At 48.3% G+C, this 19,006-nt stretch overlaps 1 protein-coding gene across 1 annotated transcript in view; it reads left to right on the top strand.

Moving 5' to 3' along the window:
* The first annotated feature begins 35 nt into the window (after positions 1-35).
* Positions 36-19,006, top strand: part of SUGP1 (SURP and G-patch domain containing 1) — a 32,176-nt gene continuing 13,205 nt past the window's right edge. The window contains exons 1-7 of the mRNA XM_004760864.3: positions 36-139; positions 2,056-2,230; positions 7,473-7,573; positions 9,604-9,804; positions 11,882-12,005; positions 12,539-12,639; positions 13,568-13,691. Coding sequence (XP_004760921.1) covers positions 106-139; positions 2,056-2,230; positions 7,473-7,573; positions 9,604-9,804; positions 11,882-12,005; positions 12,539-12,639; positions 13,568-13,691 — 860 coding nt within the window. The 5' untranslated portion in view covers positions 36-105. The remainder of the gene's footprint in view (positions 140-2,055; positions 2,231-7,472; positions 7,574-9,603; positions 9,805-11,881; positions 12,006-12,538; positions 12,640-13,567; positions 13,692-19,006) is intronic.

The following is a 19,006-nucleotide window of genomic DNA, read 5'->3' on the forward strand; positions in this document are numbered from 1 at the left end:
CAACTCAGTGGCCGGACTTTCTTGGGGGACCGGACTACATCTCCCATCAGGCCATGCGCACTATAACTAGCCTTTTCAAGTGGAACCGGAGCATTGTGGGATTGTATGAGTCTCAAGATGGACAACCGGGATGTTGCAGGTAACAGCCCCCGCCTCCCTTGAAGCGCCCTCCTGGGTCAGCGGGGCTACGCGTCGCGATTTTGTCTTCCCATCGGGTCTGCCCGGACCCACGGGCTCCTCGCCTCAGTCCCTAGGGCGTCCCAAAGCGGAGGCTTATGCATCTTCCCCGTCTCCCGAGACCCCAGACCCAGTTGCTGCCCCCACCGCCGGGTTTGCTGTGGGCGCCTGGTGTTCCATAAAGGCCGCCCCTGGGTCGGTCCTGTTCTCCCTTTCCCGAACAATCGCCTTCAGGACTGTTCAGAGCTCTGTTCCGCGAAACAGCAGCAATTTTGGGCTGTCCTGCGCCCCTCTGTTCGTAGCAACCGTGGTCTGGCATGTGTCCACTTGGCGAAAAAGCTGCTTTTTGGAACTGCTCTAGCACCGTCTCTACACACTTTCTCGGTCTTTTGAGCCCCCACTTTACCACAAGTCTTGCCCTTCCCTCTCTCCTAGCCCTAGCGGTCCCCCGCCCTCAAGACTGGGATGCATTCATTCAGCAAATACTGTGCTAGGCCCTATGCTAGGCGCTGGGAATGCAGTGGTAATGCAAAAGGGTCCTACTTTCCTGAAGGTTATTTTCTACTGGGCCGTCAGACAATGCACCCAGAGGAAGTATTTACAAAGACACAGGTTATAATGATGTGAGAGAATGGGGTTGGAGGCTGCTGATATTGGGTGGTGAAGGAAGGCCTTTTAGGCAGAAGGCATTTGAGATGAGAAGATGGCAGCTATGGGAAGGCCTGGAGGGCAGAGCTCTGCCCTCCAGGCCTTCCCACACAGAGGGGTGACAGCCAGTGCAAAGTCTTTGGGCTGTGACAGGCTTGTCATTTTGAAGAATGTCAAGAATGAAGTGGAAGTGAGGAGGGGAGTCTCTTCTGACAGGGCCCTGAAAATCAACTTTCAGAATTTGGATTTTAGTCTGAGTCCCATGAGGAACCCTTGAGGTGTCTTCTCACCTTCATCTGAAGACACCATCATCCTCCAAGACACCATCCAAGCCTCCTCGTTGGTCTTCTTGCTGCCACCGTGCACTCTACAATTAGTATCCAGAATTATCTTTAAAATACTGTTTGTCAGCTTAATACTCCTCTGTTCCTCCATAGAGCCCTTAAAGTAAAACCTAGACTCCTCCATCTTGCACCCCCCACTTCCATTCCTTAAACAGTGTGCTCTGGCCACAGAGGGCCCTTGCTGGTCCTTGCATATACCAGGCTTCTTTTTGCCTTAGGTTTTTTGTGTTTTTTTTTTTTTTAAGATTTTAAAAATTTATTTGACAGAGAGAGACACAGAGAGATGTAACACAAGCAGGGGGAGTGGGAGAGGGAGAAGCAGGCTTCCTGCTGAGTGGGGAGCCTGATGCGGAGTTCGATTCCAGGACCCTGGGATCATGACCTGAGCTGAAGGCCGCCGCTTAACTACTGGGCTACCTAGCGCCTCATGCTTTAGGTTTTTGCAACTGCTTATTCTGCCCAGATAGCGTCCCAGGTGGCTTTTCAGGAGGCTGGCCCTTTATCTTCTGGTTTCAACTTAAATGTCTTCTCTTCTATCAGTTATTTTCTGGCTGCCCTAGCTGTATAGGTGCTCATCTATCATTCTTCTAATCCCTTTTTTTGGTTTCTAGCAAAGAGCTCTTACTACAATTTTACTGCAGCTTTTTGGGTGTAAGTCTATTGCCTTCTTTGCCCAAGGTGAGACCCACATTGGCAGAGATCCCTTCTCTGGTTGGTTGAGCTGAGCACCTGGTACATTAGCTAAGTAAATATTCATGGAATAAATCAAGAAGTTGACATTTGAATGTCAGTTGGTACAGGCAGCCACAACTGGGCTGCTCCTGTAGCAGCCGCTATGCATGTATGTGGAGCAAAGATGATTTCTGATCTGAGTTTTTCTCCTCAGGAAAGGCTAACCGGTGGTTTGGGGTTGCTCCTCCCAAGTCCGGAAAAATGAACATGAACATCCTTCACCAGGAGGAGCTCATTGCTCAGAAGAAACGTGAAATTGAAGCCAAAATGGAGCAGAAAGCCAAGCAGAATCAGGTGGTCATCAGCCCTCAGCCCCCACATCCTGGCGAGTAAGTTCCCCCTGCAGCTGGGCTGGGGTATTAGAGGGTCACTGGCAGAGGGTTTTGTGTTCAAGGGCAGTCTGGGTATTCTAGCACCTGGCCACAACCTGGTGATGCAAGGAGTGACACAGATGCTCTGTTTCAGAAGGCTCAGGTGGCAAGAGAGAAACTGGTGTCGTGTGGGAGCTCAGAGGATGGCCTGCCTATATTCACCAGTTATTTACTGCTGACCAGCTTTGGGCTAGGGCCCAGGGATGTAGCACGGAACAAAACCCCAGACTCCCATCTCTACCCTTTTGGGGCTCATGGTCTACTAACGAAGAGGGTGCCAGTTCTACCCCAGAGCTGCCAATGGGTATCATGAGGCAGTGTGTTCCCCGGTGCAGGAGCCACTGTGGGGGCACAGCAGAGGCTCTCCGTTCTCAGAGCCAGCCCACTGAGGAAGCAGGGAAAGACCTATCTAGTAGAAGACAGGAAGGAAAGAGAGCCCTTGTGTGTCAGGGGGCTCAAGCTGTTGCATCAAAGTGGTTGTTTCATAGCCAAGCAGGAGGAGGAGAAATGCTCAGGGCACCCAAGAGTTTTGAGCAGGGGTGGTGTAATTAGGATGACGAGATCCAAGAATTTTAGGGTGGAGATTGACAGTCAGAGAGACAGGCCCCTTCCTCTGGGGTCTGAAGCATGGAGTATGTTAAACCCTCTACAGAGCTGTCTCAGCTTCCACCTTTTCTAAGAATCTGTGGCACGTCATTGAGGGCAGGACTTAGACCTTATTCTTAACGGCAACCCAGAGCCTGGGATCTCCAAGGCACTTATGAATGTGGGGACTGGATATGGAGTGATCCGTCAGTCAGTGGGCTTGTGGCTCTTACCCTAGGGTTATAGAAGGACTTGCACAAGATGGGAGAGATCTATAGACATGCTTCCAAGTAGGTCTCCTGGAAGCAGCTGGATCCCAGCACCAGCATCAGGCAGGTGGATGCATGATACAGTTAGCTTTGGAAATAAGGTTATTTCTTTAACTGTAAAAGCCTAGAACAACAAGTGTTAGAATTTCTCACTGAAGAAATAAACATTCAAGTTGCCTCAAGGCAACCATTTTGCTAACCCTAACCCTACCCCGTGTCTTTGCTTTGTTTCACAAAGTTATGATCCATTTCATGTGCTACTTCCCCCTCACCTTTTTATTTTATTTATATTTAAGAGATTTTATTTATTTATTTGACAGAGAGAGACACGGTGAGAGAGGGAACGCAAGCAGAAGGAGTGGGAGAGGGAGAAGCCGGCTTCCTGCCGAGCAGGGAGCTCAATGTGGGGCTTGATCCCAGGATTCTGGGCTCATGACCTGAGCTGAAAGCAGACACTTAATGACTGAGCCACCCAGGCATCCCATACCCCTCAACTTTTTTAAGGAAAACCTTTCCCTGGATCGCAACTCTTTAGAACCATTATAGTTTTTAAGTTTTATTCTTACTAAGATATAATTAATATGTCATAAAGGTGGTCTTTTTTTTTTTTTTTAAAGATTTTATTTATTTATTTGACAGATGGATCACAAGTAGGCAGAGAGGCAGGCAGAGAGAGGAAGGAAGGCAGGCTCCCTGCTGAGCAGAGAGCGCGATGTGGGGCTCGATCCCAGGACCCTGGGATCATGATCTGAGCTGAAGGCAGAGGCTTTAATCCACTGAGCCACCTAGGTGCCCCTGGTCTTTTAAACTATACAATTTAGTGATTTTTTGGTAAATTCACGATGTCATGCAACCATCACCAATATGTAGTTCTAGAACATTTGTGTCATCCCAAAAGGAAACTCAGTATCCATTTGCATTGACTCCCTATTTCCTCCTTCCCCGGCCCATGCCAGCCCCTAATTTACCATCTTTATGGATTGATCTGTCCTACATATTTTAAACATTTGGCCTTTTATGTCTGGCTTCTTTCACTGGACAGGATGCTTTCAAGGTTTACTTTTTAGAAAGCGTCAGGACTTCATTCCTTTTCATGGCCAAATAATATTCTGCTGTGTGGATGGATCATGTGTTGTTTATCCTTTTATCAGGAGCCAGAATTTTTAAAGGCTGCGTAATATCTCTTACCACCTGTTAATGGGTGGTTTTCAAGTGGGATTCATTTGCTGCTTGCTGCTGCCCTGAGGTGTTTTCTTGTCTTTCATTGTCTCCACCTTCTTTCCATCCCTCTTGAGGGAGATATTCATAGTATGAGGACAAGGGCAGGGTCAGCAGAACCTTCTCCTTTGTATGGGGGAAAAAAAAATTTTACAGGGGTACCTGGGTGGTGCAGTCCATTGAGTGTCCAACTCTTGGTTTTGACTCAGGTTGTGGGTGATCTCAGGGTTGTGGGATCAAGCCCCACGTCGGGCTCCATGCTTGGCACGGAGTCCACTTGATACACTCTCTCCCTCTCCTTCTGTCCTTCCCTGCTGTGCTTGTGTGGGCTCTTTCTCTCTCTAAAAAATAAATAAATCTTGGGATGCTGGGTGGCTCAGTCAGTTAAGTGTCTGCCTTCGGCTTAGGTCATGATCCCAGAGTCCTGGGATCCAACCCTGTGTCGGGCTCCCTGCTCAGCTGGGAGTCTCCTTCTCCCTCTGCCTACTCTCTTTGTCTGACAAATAAATAAAATCTTAAAAAAAAATAAATCTTCAAAAAAAAAAAAAAACCCACACAACTTTACGTATATGTGGCAGACTTTATGGAAACTGAAGGAGAGGAAAACGAGGCAAAACCAAAATGAATTTTAACGCTGCAACCCAGAAACAGTGCTGTTAGCATTTTGTTGGGTTTTTTTCCTTTTTTTTTTTTTAAGATCTGTGAGAGAGAGAGCAACAGAGCATGAGCAAAGGGGAGGGGCGGAGGGAGGAGCAGGCTCCCGGTGAGCAGGGACCCCAAAGGCAGATGCTTAACTGACTGAGCTACCCAGACACCCATCAATGGGTTTTTCTTTCTTTCAAGATTTTATTTATTTATTTGACAGAGAGAGACATAGTGAGAGAGGGAACATAAGCTTGGGGAGAGGGAGAGGGAGAAGCAGCATTCCTGCTGAGCAGGTGGCCTGATGTGGGGCTCAGTTCTAGGACCCTGGGATCATGACTTGAGCCAAAGGCAGATTCTTGATGACTGAGCCACCCAGGCACCTCTTGATGTTTTTTCCTAACAATTTTTTTTTTTTTTTAATTTGACATAGTTGGGGAGGAGAGAGTAAGCACAAGCAGGCAGAATGGCAGACAGGGGAGGAGACTTCCCGCTGAGCAAGGAGCCGGATGTGGGACTCTGTCCCAAGGCAGCTGCTTAACCAACTAAGCCACCCAAGCGCCCCTAACAATTTTAATTCAGATTTTTTTTTACATAAATAAGGCTGTATTGTAGTTGTTGTCTGGTTTTCTTTGGGGGTGGCATTGGAAGGGTAGAGGGAGATGGGGAGGGAGAGAAAGAATCGTAAGCAGGCTCCGTGCTCAGTACAGAGAATGATGTCGGGCTCAGTCTCACCCTGAGATGATGACCTAAGTAGCAGTCAAAAGTGGGATTCTTGGGGCGCCTGGGTGGCTCAGTGGATTAAGCCGCTGCCTTTGGCTCAGGTCATGATCTCAGGGTCCTGGGATCGAGTCCCGCATCGGGCTCTCTGCTTGGCAGGGAGCCTGCTTCCCCCTCTCTCTCTGCCTGCCTCTCTGTGATCTCTCTCTCTGTCAAATAAATAAAATCTTTAAAAAAAAAAGTTTTAAAAAGAAATTTTAAAAAAAGGAAAGAAAGAGTGGGATTCTTAACCACCCCTGTAGTTTTATATCCTGCTTTTTTTTTTTTTTTTTTTTTCATTTAAAGTTGCACTTTATTGCTTTATCTCTAGAATTTTTGGTTTTCAGGGCTGCTTCATCTGCCCAATGGAAGTCCTGTGATTTATTTAACTAGTGCTACTTGTTTCCATTTTTAATTCATTATAACAGATTTTTAAAAGAATAAGACTTTTTAGAATTTTACAATTTTTAGAAGAATAAAACTTAATTTTGAAGGAAAAACTCTAGGCCTGTGGGCTCCCTGAGCCTTTACCAATTATTGGATGTGTCACTGTAACAATAATGATAATTGTGTTATAATAATAAAATATGTAATATATAACAGTTACACAAGTATTAGTAATTTAACTAATAACAAAAGTTAGAGGGTTGTGTGGCCTTGAAAGCAACATATATGAGCAATTTCTGAGGTTTGGGCAGAGTGGTATGTTATAGTAGAAACCGGAAGAAATACGATATATACTATGATTGTAGCCTTATTTCCTTCTGTTTCTAATTAGGGGACAAATAAAAGAAATACACTAAAGAGTTAGTAGTGGATGGGGCGCCTGGGTGGCTCAGTGGGTTAAGCCGCTGTCTTCGGCTCAGGTCATGATCTCAGGGTTCTGGGATCGAGTCCCACATCGGCTCTCTGCTCAGCAGGGAGCCTGCTTCCCTCTCTCTCTCTCTCTGTCTGCCTCTCCATCTACTTGTGATCTCTCTCTGTCAAATAAATAAATAAAATCTTTAAAAAAAAAAAAAAAAAAAAAAAAAAAAAAAAAAGAGTTAGTAGTGGCTGTTCTGAGGGAAGAGACTCTTCTGGATGTTTCCCTTTGCTTTCCATTTTCCTATGTTCCTGTTTGTTCCATAATAAGCCTCCCTCACCTTTATGATCAGGAAAAATGAATTTGAATTAAACATTTAGGCTCTTGCGTTTGTTTTATTGCTGACTTGTTGAAAATAGATGTTTAAGCATAACTTTGCAAACAAAAGAGAGTGTAAAAATAGTAAGAATACAAAATTCCCCTTTAATTCTTCTACCAAATGATTGCTTTGGGTGTTTTGGTGTGCACCGGTGATACCCACAGAAGTGCCATTTGGCTCAGGCCCCGAACTGCAGTGACGTGGGTATAGACACATAGGCCCTGCCTTGGAAATCTCTGATATCTAGCCGAGAAGACAGACATGGGAGCCAGGAACAGCCCAAATAGTTAACAAGGATGCAGGTGCTATGCGGGCGGGGCAGGTGCTTCTGAGCTGTCAATATAGATAGTATCGCTTTGACTGGAGCAACATTATTCCATTTTACTATGAAGGCTGCTCTGTGCACTTAGTAGTCCCCACTCTCTGGGGGAGGGTTTTAGGTCCCACTAGGTAAGAATGTGGGTTGGGTGTGGGGCTGAGATGGGAGAGACAGACCCCTGCCCCTCCTCTGTGGCTCACCATCTCTGTCCTCTGTCTTGGGTCTAGAATTGCGAATGCACACAACTCTTCCATTTCCAACAAGTTTGCTAATGATGGCAGCTTCTTGCAGCAGTTTCTGAAGTTGCAGAAGGCGCAGACCAGCACAGGTGAGTGCCCTCACCCATTTCCTGAGTCTCCCTCTGCTGTGACTTGTCCTGCTGGCTCTCTCCTCTGAGGGTCCCTAGGCATCACAGTAATAGCAGGCCCTGCCTCACACTTATTCCTCTGATCCTGTATTGATTGGGATGAATTCTGTTCATCCTACAGTACCTGACCAAGGGGAGAGCTTAGACCCATCCTTCAAGGTGCTTACCCTAAAGGAACAGAGACAGATAAGCCAGGTTTCAGTCCAGCGGGTAGGGGCCTGACTAAAAACGCCCTGGGTGTTGGGGAATGTCATGGAAAAGATGTGCCCTCCAGTTGGCCAGTGAGCTGGACCCTGGCTGGCACTCAGCGGCCCCTTGCCTCCTCCCCTGTGCTTGAAATGCGGGCTCCCCTTGTTTTTCCCACTCCTGGAAGCTACTCCAAGCACATAGTCTTGAGAGAGTGCTGTGGTATTGAGAACATCTGTGAGTATATGTGACTGAACCCACTTGAGGTCTCTATAAACTTTCAAGATTTGGTGGGCGGGTGCAGGGATCCATTCATGTTGCTGCCGCCCAAGACAAGCCTCATATGCAAGTTCCTTTTGCTTATTACAGCTACTTACAAGCCTGGAGTGGCCTTCCTTTTTCTGTGGTCTCTTCCTGCTCTCTGAGTATAGGGGCCAATTTCAGATTACACCAGGGAAACTCCCCTGAGGATTACAGACCAACATTAGGTCTGTGGGATCACATCATGGGTTAGGGCAGCAACTTAGGTTTAGGGATGGGACCCCATCCCTAGGTGGGAGGGCCACCTGGTCTATGGGAGCTCCATGGGACATGTGAGGTGTGAGAATCCCTCACTACAGGGAGTCCCCCCATATCTGTGGTTGTACAGTTTACCAGTCAGCTTAATTTTTTTAAATTTTTATTTATTTTTATTTCAGAGAGAGCATGCAGGAATAGAGGGGAGGAGCTGAGAAGGGAGCCCTACACGGGGCCCTGAGATCATGACCTGAGCTGAAGGCAGATTTTATTTATTCATTAGAGAGAGTGGGTGAGGCAGAGGGAGAAGCAGACTCCGCACTGATCCCTGAGATCATGACCTGAGCTGAAGGCAGATTTTATTTATTCATTAGAGAGAGTGGGTGAGGCAGAGGGAGAAGCAGACTCCGCACTGAGTAGGGAGCCTAATGTGGGGCTCAATCCTAGGACCCTGGGATTGTGACCTGAGCTAAAAGCCATTGCTTAACTGATGGAGCCACCCAGATGCCCCCTAATTTTGTTTTTTATAAAAGATTCATTTATTTTAGAGAGAGTGCCTGCATGGGTGGGGGTAGGGAAAGAGGGAGATAGAATCTGAAGCAGACTCCCCGCCGAGTGGGTAGCCTGTAGTGACACCAGATTTCAAGATCCTGAGATTATGACCTGAGCCAAAATCAAGAGTCGGATCATTAACTGACTGAACCATCCAGGTGCCCCCTCAGTCAGCTTACTTTTAGTGTAAGAAAGTTGCTGGCAAAACAGCTGACCTTCAGTCTTTGTCAGTCTTTCTAGGAAATAGCTAAGAAACCTAACCTAACTAACCTAAGACGAAATCATCCACAGAGAGGGAGGGAGAATTTCAGCCCTTCACTGAAGGATCTTGGGCCAGAAGCTGTGTTTGAAAAGCCCCGAGTAGGCTGTCTCCAGCTTGCCACTGGCAGGAGGAATGGTCATGGCCAGGTGTGGGGATTCAGGCCTGACCCAGCGGAGCTGGCACATCCTTGGGCGCAAATGTTAGGGAGTCTTCTGCCAGAGCTGCTGCCTGCAGAGCCCAGCCTTTCTGTTCCAGGCTGAGTGACCGTGACAAATCATTCTTCTCTGAGCCTTAGTGTCCTCTTCTATAAAATGAGGATGGTGTCCTCTCTTGGTGCCCACCCCCCTGCCAGTCACCATGCTGGAAGCCAAGGACTCAGCCCTACTTAATGCACTCATGCCTACGTGTTAGGAGAGAAGATGGGGAAATGTGCGTCTCAGACCTTGAGCATGGGTGTCTTTCTTTCTATGCCAAGATGCCCCACCTAGCACGCCCAGCGCTCCCACTCGAGTCCCCCCACGTACTGGGAAGAGGCCCCCGCTCATCAGCAGCCCGCCAGGCCAGGTGAAGAACTATGTGCACGCCAAGCAGCTGCCCGTGGCCAGCCGCCCAAGTGTCTTCCAGTCTCCTGATGAGGATGAGGAGGAAGACTACGAGCAGTGGCTGGAGATCAAAGGTAGGGTGCGGGAGCTGCCACCTTACTTTGACCACTGCCCTCCAGCTCCATGGGTGGGACCCGTGGTCAGTGGGGAAGGTGTGGCTAGTGGGGGGGAGGCACCAGCCCCCCAGGCTGAGCTGAGGGTCAGCATGGGACCCTCCAGGCTTGGGGGGAGAGAAGAAAGGGTGTGGGGAGCAGTGAAAGGGAAGTGTGGAGGGGCTATAGACTGTGGACTTTGTTCTGGGAGCCGTGGGAACCATCCTCCACCCATGTGGGCTGGTCTGCAGCCAGGGCTGTGGCCTTCTCAGAGGAGGGTTCAGTTATGTCTCTCCTTGTCCCAACATGAGAGGAGGAGCTTCCCTGCTTGCCCTGCCTGGGTGTGTGCTTTCTGAGCCCTCTGAGAACCACACGCCTCTTCTCTTCATGGGTTGTTGTCCCCACCAGTTTGGGCCAGAGGTGCAAGCCCACAGGTTGGAGGACATGCTCTCCTGTCCAGGGGAAGGATGGTCATTTTTCTTGGAAAGCCAGTCTAGGCCATATATTGTAGGAGGGCGGTGCGGTGCGATGGCAGCACTCCCACTGTGTCTGACTCCATCTGCATTCGGAATGAGGCTTCAGTGCCTCCTGAGCTGTGTGGAGGCCTGGGCCATCTCTGCCCCAGCCAGGCTGACAGATTGAAGGAACCATATAGTTATACTGTGACAGCCTTCAGACTTGTTACTCTCAGGGAGGGTGCTGGCTTGTGGCCATGCATCTGAGCAGATCAGGGGCCATTCATTGTCAGGATGGAGCCAGGGAGGGGGCTCTTTCCTGAGGCATCATGGCAGCTCTGACAGCACCCTGCTAGGAAGCAATGCTTTGCAGGGAGCAGTGAGTGTCTCAAGGTCATTGAGGCCTCTTATGGGTTGCTATTGATGTGGCTTCGGAAAAGCACCTGTGCCTGTAAATGGCAAGCAGGTCAGTGTCATGACCAGGCAGTCAGGAAGAGTGTAAGGATAGGGGGAAAGGTGGCTACAGAAAGTCCTTGGGATCTCTTGAGGGTCCTCCTCAGGCTCCAGGTCCCTGATCTCCCATCCCGCAGCTTCCTGGCAGCCAAAGCAATAAGAGGAATAAGTCTGGCTGCAGGTTTGGTGTCTAGCCCCTTGCTGAGAGTAGTGAACATTCCTAGGCAGCGGCAGGGAGAAATTTCTTCTGGGAGTTCTCATAAAAGGAACAGGAGCTATAAATTGGCGGAGAGATGCCTCGGGAACAGGCCAGCAATAAAATACAAAAACAAGTTCCACGCGGATCAAAGGGGAAGCTAATAAAACTACAAAAAGAACATTTCTGTAGCTCTGTTCACTGTAAAGACCCTGAGGTAATGATTAAGCCTGTTGCTGTGAGCGCCCCTGGCACCCAGATGGTGGTCTGGAAACACTTCCTCCCTCATGGACACCAGGACTTCTTGGAGAAATGGCTGGCTCTAGGTCTGGTCAGGAAGTGTATGAGATGACCCTGGAGCACCTTGTCCCAGCAGATAGCGAGGAGGCCATCAGAGACTCCTGGGGTCAGGCCCAAAGGCCTCGGGAGCCAGCTTGAAGAGGCTCTACCAGCCGCAGAGGGGACAATTGAGCTTCTGTGATGACGTTAATTGCAATGGATTGAAACCCAGCTGATATGTTTAAAATGGATTGAAACTCACTCAATGTGTTTAAGTCAGAGTTTGTAATGATACTTTAAAAAGGAATCTGTCATCTTTGAAGGGTGACAGGAAACCAGTTTGTTAAACTGAACCCTGGTGAATAAAAAGAATGAAGCATTTCAGAAAAAGGGGGAGACTGGCTATGTTTTCTCACGTCTCTCTCCAAGCATGGGCATCAGCCTGGTCTCCCAGAGGCTCCCACACTTCTCTCCCGCCCAGTGTATCTCACGAAGACTGTTTAGACGGCCTCCCCCCTCGTCACAGTGCTTTGTGCTTGGACCCAGGACACCCGACAACCTCCCGCATTTCACCCTCTTCTCCCCCACCCCTCTGTCGTTGTGGTCCATAGAGAGAGTGTGCCTGTTGACTGTGGGGTGTGTGAGTTGAACCCCAGTACTGACAGCCTCCTTAAAGTTTCACCCCCAGAGGGAGCCGAGACTCGGAAAGTGATAGAGAAATTGGCCCGCTTTGTGGCAGAAGGAGGCCCCGAGTTAGAAAAAGTAGCTATGGAGAACTACAAGGATAACCCGGCGTTTTCGTAAGTATTTCTGGGCGGGGAAGGCCACCACTACTTAATATTCTTGACACACAGTAGTACGTTCACTCTTGTAAAACCCTGCTGGTTACTGAGGCTAGTCGGGGCTGGGGGCTTGCTCGTGTGGGCCAGACTGGTCTGAGTTTCCAAGTACTTACTCACACCAGAGGCCACAGGGGCTCCGGTATGATGCGGAGGCTTAGTCTTAGGACCCATCAAGGTGTCTCTGCTCACCAGACTGCTTTTGTTTTGTTTTTGTTTTTAATGTTTTTAAGATTTTATTTATTTGAGAGAGCACAAGTGGGCAGAGGGGCAGAGGGAGAGGGAGAAACAGACTCCCTGCTGGGCAGGGAGCCCGACGTGGGGCTCCATCCCAGGACTCTGGGATCATGACCTGAGCCGAAGGCAGGTGTTTAACCGACTGAGCCACCCAGGCACCCCACCAGCTTGCTTTTGTACAACATTCTTCAGAAGCTGCTTGGGTCACCCCATCCCTCTGCTCACCATTCTGTCTGTTTTTCGGAACTTCTCCCCAGGTTTTTGCATGATAAGAATAGCAGGGAATTCCTCTACTACAGAAAGAAGGTGGCTGAGATAAGAAAGGAGGCACAAAAGTTGCAGGCATCCTCTCAGAAAGGTAAGTGGGTGGAGGGGGTGGGAGGTTCTGGGAAGATGTGTGGACAGATCATTTGGAAATGGGGTTCTGGGAGGCTCTGGTGCATGGGGTGGTGCCTAGGGCCCAGGTCTGTGCCCTCTCAGGCAGCCAGGGTCACGCTGGGGACGGCATTGCCCCCTTCACCAGTGGTGGGCGGTGAGTAAGAGTCTGAGGGCCAAGGTCAAGGTCATTGTTATGTTCAAGAACACTGCTCTGTGCATGTATAGGGTGCAAAGGGGTGGAATGCTTGTCTGTTGGTTCTTGGTCATTTAAATAAATGTTAATGAGCTCCTGCTGCCTCTCTGGCACAGAGGACATAAAGACAAATGTGTCTGTCACTCGGGGAGGGGGATTGAGGACAGCCAGGATCTTGGCTGGTGAGCTCCTGCTGGGGTATGTATCAGGGGACGGGGAGATGCTAGCTGGTCTCCAGCCATCATGAAGTAAAATCCCAGCCAGATTGTGGTGGGTGGCAGGCGCACTGATGTTCAGGCCAAACACAGGCCACAGAGGTCAATATGTTTGTCTGTCTCCCGCCACCCTCTGTCCTCCTGCGCCTTCTCCCCAGGAGAGGAGGGCCAGGCCCACTTCTGTGTGTGACCTGGATGGCAGAAAGACTGAGGTGGGGCTCCCATCTCCCCTGCGGCCTGGCTCCAGACCTTCTCTCATGTTCCGTTCTATGATCTATGGGGTGGGAAGGGACAGGGTGCAGGGTGGGGGCACGGGCTCAAGATAATATTGTAATATTAACTCTGGTATTTGGTCCCAGTGCAGTAATCTGATTCCCATTTGCCTGTTTTTCTTTGCATTGTTCCTAAAATAAACCCCTCTTGTTGCCCATGGGGTTCTTAGCAGAAATTAGGCTGTTGGGTGTGGTGAGTTGAGCTCAGTACTGACAGCCTGCTTAAAGTTTCACCCCCAGAGGACGAAGAGGCCAAGAACCTTGCAGAAAAGTTGGCCAGGTTCATAGCGGACGGGGGTCCAGAAGTGGAAACCATTGCTCTCCAGAACAACCGCGAGAACCAGGCGTTCAGGTAAGAGGGGAACTAAACAAGATGACCCCACACACACACTGATCACAGCACCACTACCCCCTGCCCCCAGTGGGCTTGACATGTCAGAGTCCCACAGTCAGAAGGTGGCAGGGTCAGGCCCAGGAGCTCTGACCCCCAAGCCCAGCTCTGCCACCTGCATGGGCAACGATGAGCAACTACTTGTCAGAGCCTAAATCATCTCTGAGGCAGGCATGCGGGGACCCTTGGGGTGTTCTGTTTTCAACGTGCCTCATGGAGAAAGTCTCTGGTGCTCCCCAGGCAGGCTCCCTTTGTACCAAAGATGGCAGCCTAGGCTAGGAGCAGGCCAGGGTCTTGGGCAGAAACTCCGAGAAGTGTTCACTTTGTGCATTTGTAGGGTCAGACCTTTCCATTGAGGGAATGGCAGCGAAGTTGGAATGGGGTACCTTAGGCTCTGTGAAATGGGAACCGTCAGCCTGTACACAGGTTCCATGGAGGGCCTGGGACAAGCAGCCTGGCTTCCCAGCTGTCTCCAGCCATGCAGCCACATCCCAGCCCTCAGGCTGGGTGTGTGTTTACCTGTTCATTGGTGCTGTGGGTTCAGCACCTCTTTGCTGGGGGAGGTTCCTGGGGGGCAGGGCATTGGAGTGGGGGCTGGGCAGTCACTGCTGCTCGGTAGGGACCAGCGGGGGCTTAGGAAGTGGATGCTCAAGTCGGTGTGGGGGTCATGCCCCGTGAGGATGTTTTTGGCCATGAATAACACGAATTCTAACTGGGGAAGCGAGGAGGTGTGATGGCATGTGTAACAAAAAGTCCGGGAGCAGCAGTCTGGGCTAGTTGAGTCAGTGGCTCTAGATGCCACTGTGGACTCAGGACAAAGGAAACAGGAGGGAAGCAGCAGAAATCCAAGTGCTGCACCAATGTGGCTGGCATGCAGGGCAAGCATCAGTGCACATGGGCCCTGGGCCTCGGAGCCAGTTAGGGCCAGGTCCCAGAGGGCAGGTGTTCACTGACAGCCTCTGGAGAGTGTGCATAGAGAGTGACAGGGTAAACTGTGCTTCCAGGGGCACTGGCCATAGTTGTAAGGGCAGGGATGGGGTCAGACACACCAGGTCAAAGCAGACCAGCAGAAGAGAAACATTGGGGTTGGGGGAACCGTGTGGGTCGAACCTTGGGGACTAGGGGAGGAAGGGCCAAGGGTCAGTGACTCAGTGGATGAGGGCAGGGGGACCGCTGCTGGGGAATTCAGGGATCTGTGTACATGGTACCTGGGCAGCCAGGAGCCCTTGTGGGGGCAATGGGATATTTGGGTCCGGAGTTCAAGAGAGGGGTCTGCCTGGCCTAGAGATCCACCGGAGATCTCTTCACACGTTGTGATGCTGGCCAGCACTCTGCACCACCCAAACCAGCGTTGACTTAATATTTTAAGTCACTGCATTTTTTTAAAAATTCTATTTACCTAAGTAAGGTATTTACCTAACTAAGGACACTTAATTTACTGTCACTTGTCATAAGTAGGACTGACTATGAAAAAATCTATGGCAGGTAAGGCGGGCAAGGTTATGGATTTCTGTCAAGGCTGTAAGCCCAGCCTGCTCTCCTTGGTCAGAGAGGTCCAGGCCCCAGCAGCACCCTCCCAGGGGGTCAGAACTCAAGAGACACTCTCGGCACAGGCAGCTCTAGGTCCTCTGTGGGTATTCACTGGTGGTCGCCCAGCTCATTGGGTGTTACTCTGATGAGGCCAGAGGGAAGAAGGGGTGCCAGGGCAAGGGCAGAGCCTGGGGTCCCTGATGGGGAAGTGGCCAAAGGTGAGCAGTGTGATCTGTTTAATCTCTGCATGGAGACAGGTGTGAGGCAGCTTCCTTCACCTCCGAATGTAACAGGAACAGCTCCTGTGTTTGCCTCTCTTGGCCCTTCCATGCCCTCCTGATTTCTCACACGGGCCAGGCACACCCCAGTGGCTCTGTATTTTGGGAAACAATCTGTAACAATGGCTGATTCTATAAAGAAACTGGAAACACCCATTCCTTCTACCAGCCATCCCACTTGTGCGATTCCATCCCCAGAAATAATGTTAAATACAGCATCATCTGTAGTCTTGAAAAATGAGGCACAAGTTGAATGTCGAGCCTCAGTGGAGCTAAATTCTTTTTTTTTTTTTTTTAAAGATTTTATTTATTTATTTGACAGATTACAAGTAGGCAGAGAGGCAGGCAGGGTGGGGGGGAAGCAGGCTCCCCCCAACCCCCCCACCAAGCAGACAGCTCAATATGGGGCTCAATCCCAGGACCCTGGGACCAGGACCTGACCCGAAGACAGAGGCTTTAACCCTCTGAGCCACCCAGGCACCCCTCTGTGGACTAAATTCTTAATGACTGCATCCCTCAGTGGGCTCATGGCCATCAGAAGGCATGTTAGATGAAGGCTGTAGCAGCAAGCACAGCATCGCCCATGAGACACGTGCCACTCTTAACCTGTCACCTGGGTGAGCCATGTTGTTCTTTTCAAGCCCCATTCCTGGCCTCTTACAGGGGAGGAAACTGAGGCGGAGACTGGTGGGAGGAGGTGCCTTCACCACCACACTCCATGCCATTTTAACAGGAAACCCTTATGCTGTCAAGTTGAAAAATCTTTTAAATCTGAATACAGAAACCAGATCTGTATCCCACCATAGCCTTAAATCCATATCCGACCCTTTCTGGTTGCCAGGTTCTTTTTTCATATCCAGCCAACTGTTCCCTTCCCTCCTTGAAAATTTTTTCACTTTTGTCTCTTAACTTTTTTTAAGATGTCATTTCTTTTTTTTTTTTTTTAGAGCAGTTTTAAGTTCACAGCAAAATTGAAGGCAAGGTACAGAGATTTCTCATGTGTCCCTGCCTGTACATGTGCACAGCCTGCCCTGTTATCAGTATTCCCCACCAGAATAGTAATCGATGCACCTACACTGATAACATCGTGATCCCCCGAAGTCCGCAGTTTACGTTAGAGTTCACTCTTGGTCTTGTACCTTCTGTGAATTTGAACCAGTGTATGATGACACGTATCCATCATCATGGCATCATATAAAGTATTCTTACTGCCCCAAAGTCACCTGTGTTCCACATAATTCATCCCTTCTTCCTTCTCAACTCCTGGCAACTGATCTTTTTACCGATTCCATGTTTGCCTTTCCCAAAATGTTGTGTAATTGGCATCATATAGTATGTAGTCTTTTCAGATTGGCTTTTTTTGCTTAGTAATACTCATTTAAGACTGATTGTTCCATGTCTTTATATGGCTTGACAGTTCATTTCTTTTTAGCACTGAGTAATATTCCACTGTCTGGATGTCCCATAGTCTTGTTTTTCCATCTAGCTACAGCAGAGCATCTTGGTTGCTTCCAGATTTTGGCGATTGTGAAGGAAACTGCTATAAACATCTGTGTGCAGGTTTTTGTGTGGACATAAGTTTTCAACTCTTGGGTAAAATACCAAGAAACGTGATTGCTGGATCGTGTGGTATGTTTAGTTTTGCAAGAAACTGCCAAACTGTCTTCCAAAGTGGCTGTATCATTTGCATTTCCCTCCGTAGTGAGTGAGGGTTCCTGTTGCTCCACATGCTTGCCAACGTTTGATGTTCTCAGTGTTCTGGATTTTGGCCATTCTAATACATGTGTAGTGGTATCTCAGTGTTGTTTTAATTTGCATTTTCTTGATGACATATGATGTGGAAGATCTTTTCGTATGCTTATTTGCCATCTGTGTATGTTCTTTGGTGAAGTGTATGTTAAAATCATCAGTTCATGTTTTAATTGGGTTATTTGTTATTGTTGAGTTTTAAGAGTTCTTTGTATATTTTGGATCATAATCCTTTATCAGATGTGACTTTTGCAAATATTATTTCCCAGTCAGTGGTGTGTCTTCTCTTGATGATATCTTTTGAAGAGCAGAAGTTTTCAATTTTAGGGATGCCTGGGTGGCTCAGTCAGTTGAGTGTCTGCCTTCAGTTCAGTCATGATCCTGGGGTCCTGGGATCAAGCCCCATGTTGGGCTTTCTGCTCAGTGGGGAGGCTACTTCTTCCTCTCCTTCTGTCTGCCACTCCAACTGCTCGTGCTCTTTCTCTCTGTAAAATAAATAAAATCTTTAAAAACATTTTTTAATTTTTTTAAAAAAGATTTTATTTATTTGACAGAGATCACAGGTAGGCAGAGAGGCGGGCAGAGAGAGAGGAGGAAGCAGGCTCCCTGCTAAGCAGAGAGCCTGATGCAGGGCTCGATCCCAGAACCCTGGGATCATGACCTGAGCTGAAGGCAGAGGCTTTAACCCACTGAGCCACCCAGGTGCCCCCCCCCAATTTTTTTTTTTTTTATTAAGTCCAGCTTATCAGTTTCATGATTGTACCTTGAGTGTATCAGAAAAGTCATCACCATCCATGAGGTCATCTAAGTTTTCTCCTCTGTTACCTTCTAGAAGCCCTATAGCCTTGCATTTTACATTTAAGTCTATGGTCCATTTTAGTTAATTTTTGTGAAGGGTGTGAGGTCTGTGTCTAGATTCTTTTTTTATGTTTTTGCATGCAGATGTCCAGATCCATTCTTTTTTGGAAAAGAATGTCTTTGCTCCATTGGACTGCCTTTGCCTCTTTGTCAAAGATCAGTTGGCCATGTTTATATGGGTTTATTTCTGGGCTCTTTGTCTGTTCTGTTGATCTGTTTGTCTATTCTCTCACTAATACCTCACTGCCTTGATACTATACAGACAGTAAACCTTGAAATCTGGTCATGTCAGTCTTCCAACTTTGTTCTTGTTCAATATTGTGTTGGCTGTTTTGGGTCTTTTATGCCTATATACCCTTTAGAATCAGTGTCCACAAAATAACTTGTTGGGATTTTGACTCAGATGGCATTGAATCTATAAATCAAGTGGGAAAGAAGCAACATCTTGATAATACTGAGTTTTCCTATTTACTGTTAAAGAATATCTCTCAAGTTTTTTAGTTTTGAACGCATTTCCTCAGAGTTGTGTAGTTTTCTTTATATAGAATCTGTTTATATTTTGTAGACTTATACCTAAGAACTACATTTTGTTGTGTAAATGGTATTGTGTTTTTAATTTCAAATCCACTTGTTCATTGCTGGGGTATAGGAAAGCAGGGGACTTTTGTATACTAACCTTGTATCCTGCAGCCTTGTTACAATCACCTGTTAGTTCCAGGAGTTTTTTCATTAGCTTTTTTCTACATAGATGCTCATGTTATTTGTGAACAGACAGTTTTGTTTCTCCTTTCTTAATGTACTTGTTCTTACCTTCTTTTATTACATTAGCTAAGACTTTTAGGACAGTGTTGAAACTCAATT

Source organism: Mustela putorius, unplaced genomic scaffold (assembly GCF_011764305.1).
Source record: "Mustela putorius furo isolate JIRA1106 unplaced genomic scaffold, ASM1176430v1.1 tig00000095_pilon_pilon_pilon, whole genome shotgun sequence".
Lineage (NCBI taxonomy): Eukaryota > Metazoa > Chordata > Mammalia > Carnivora > Mustelidae > Mustela > Mustela putorius.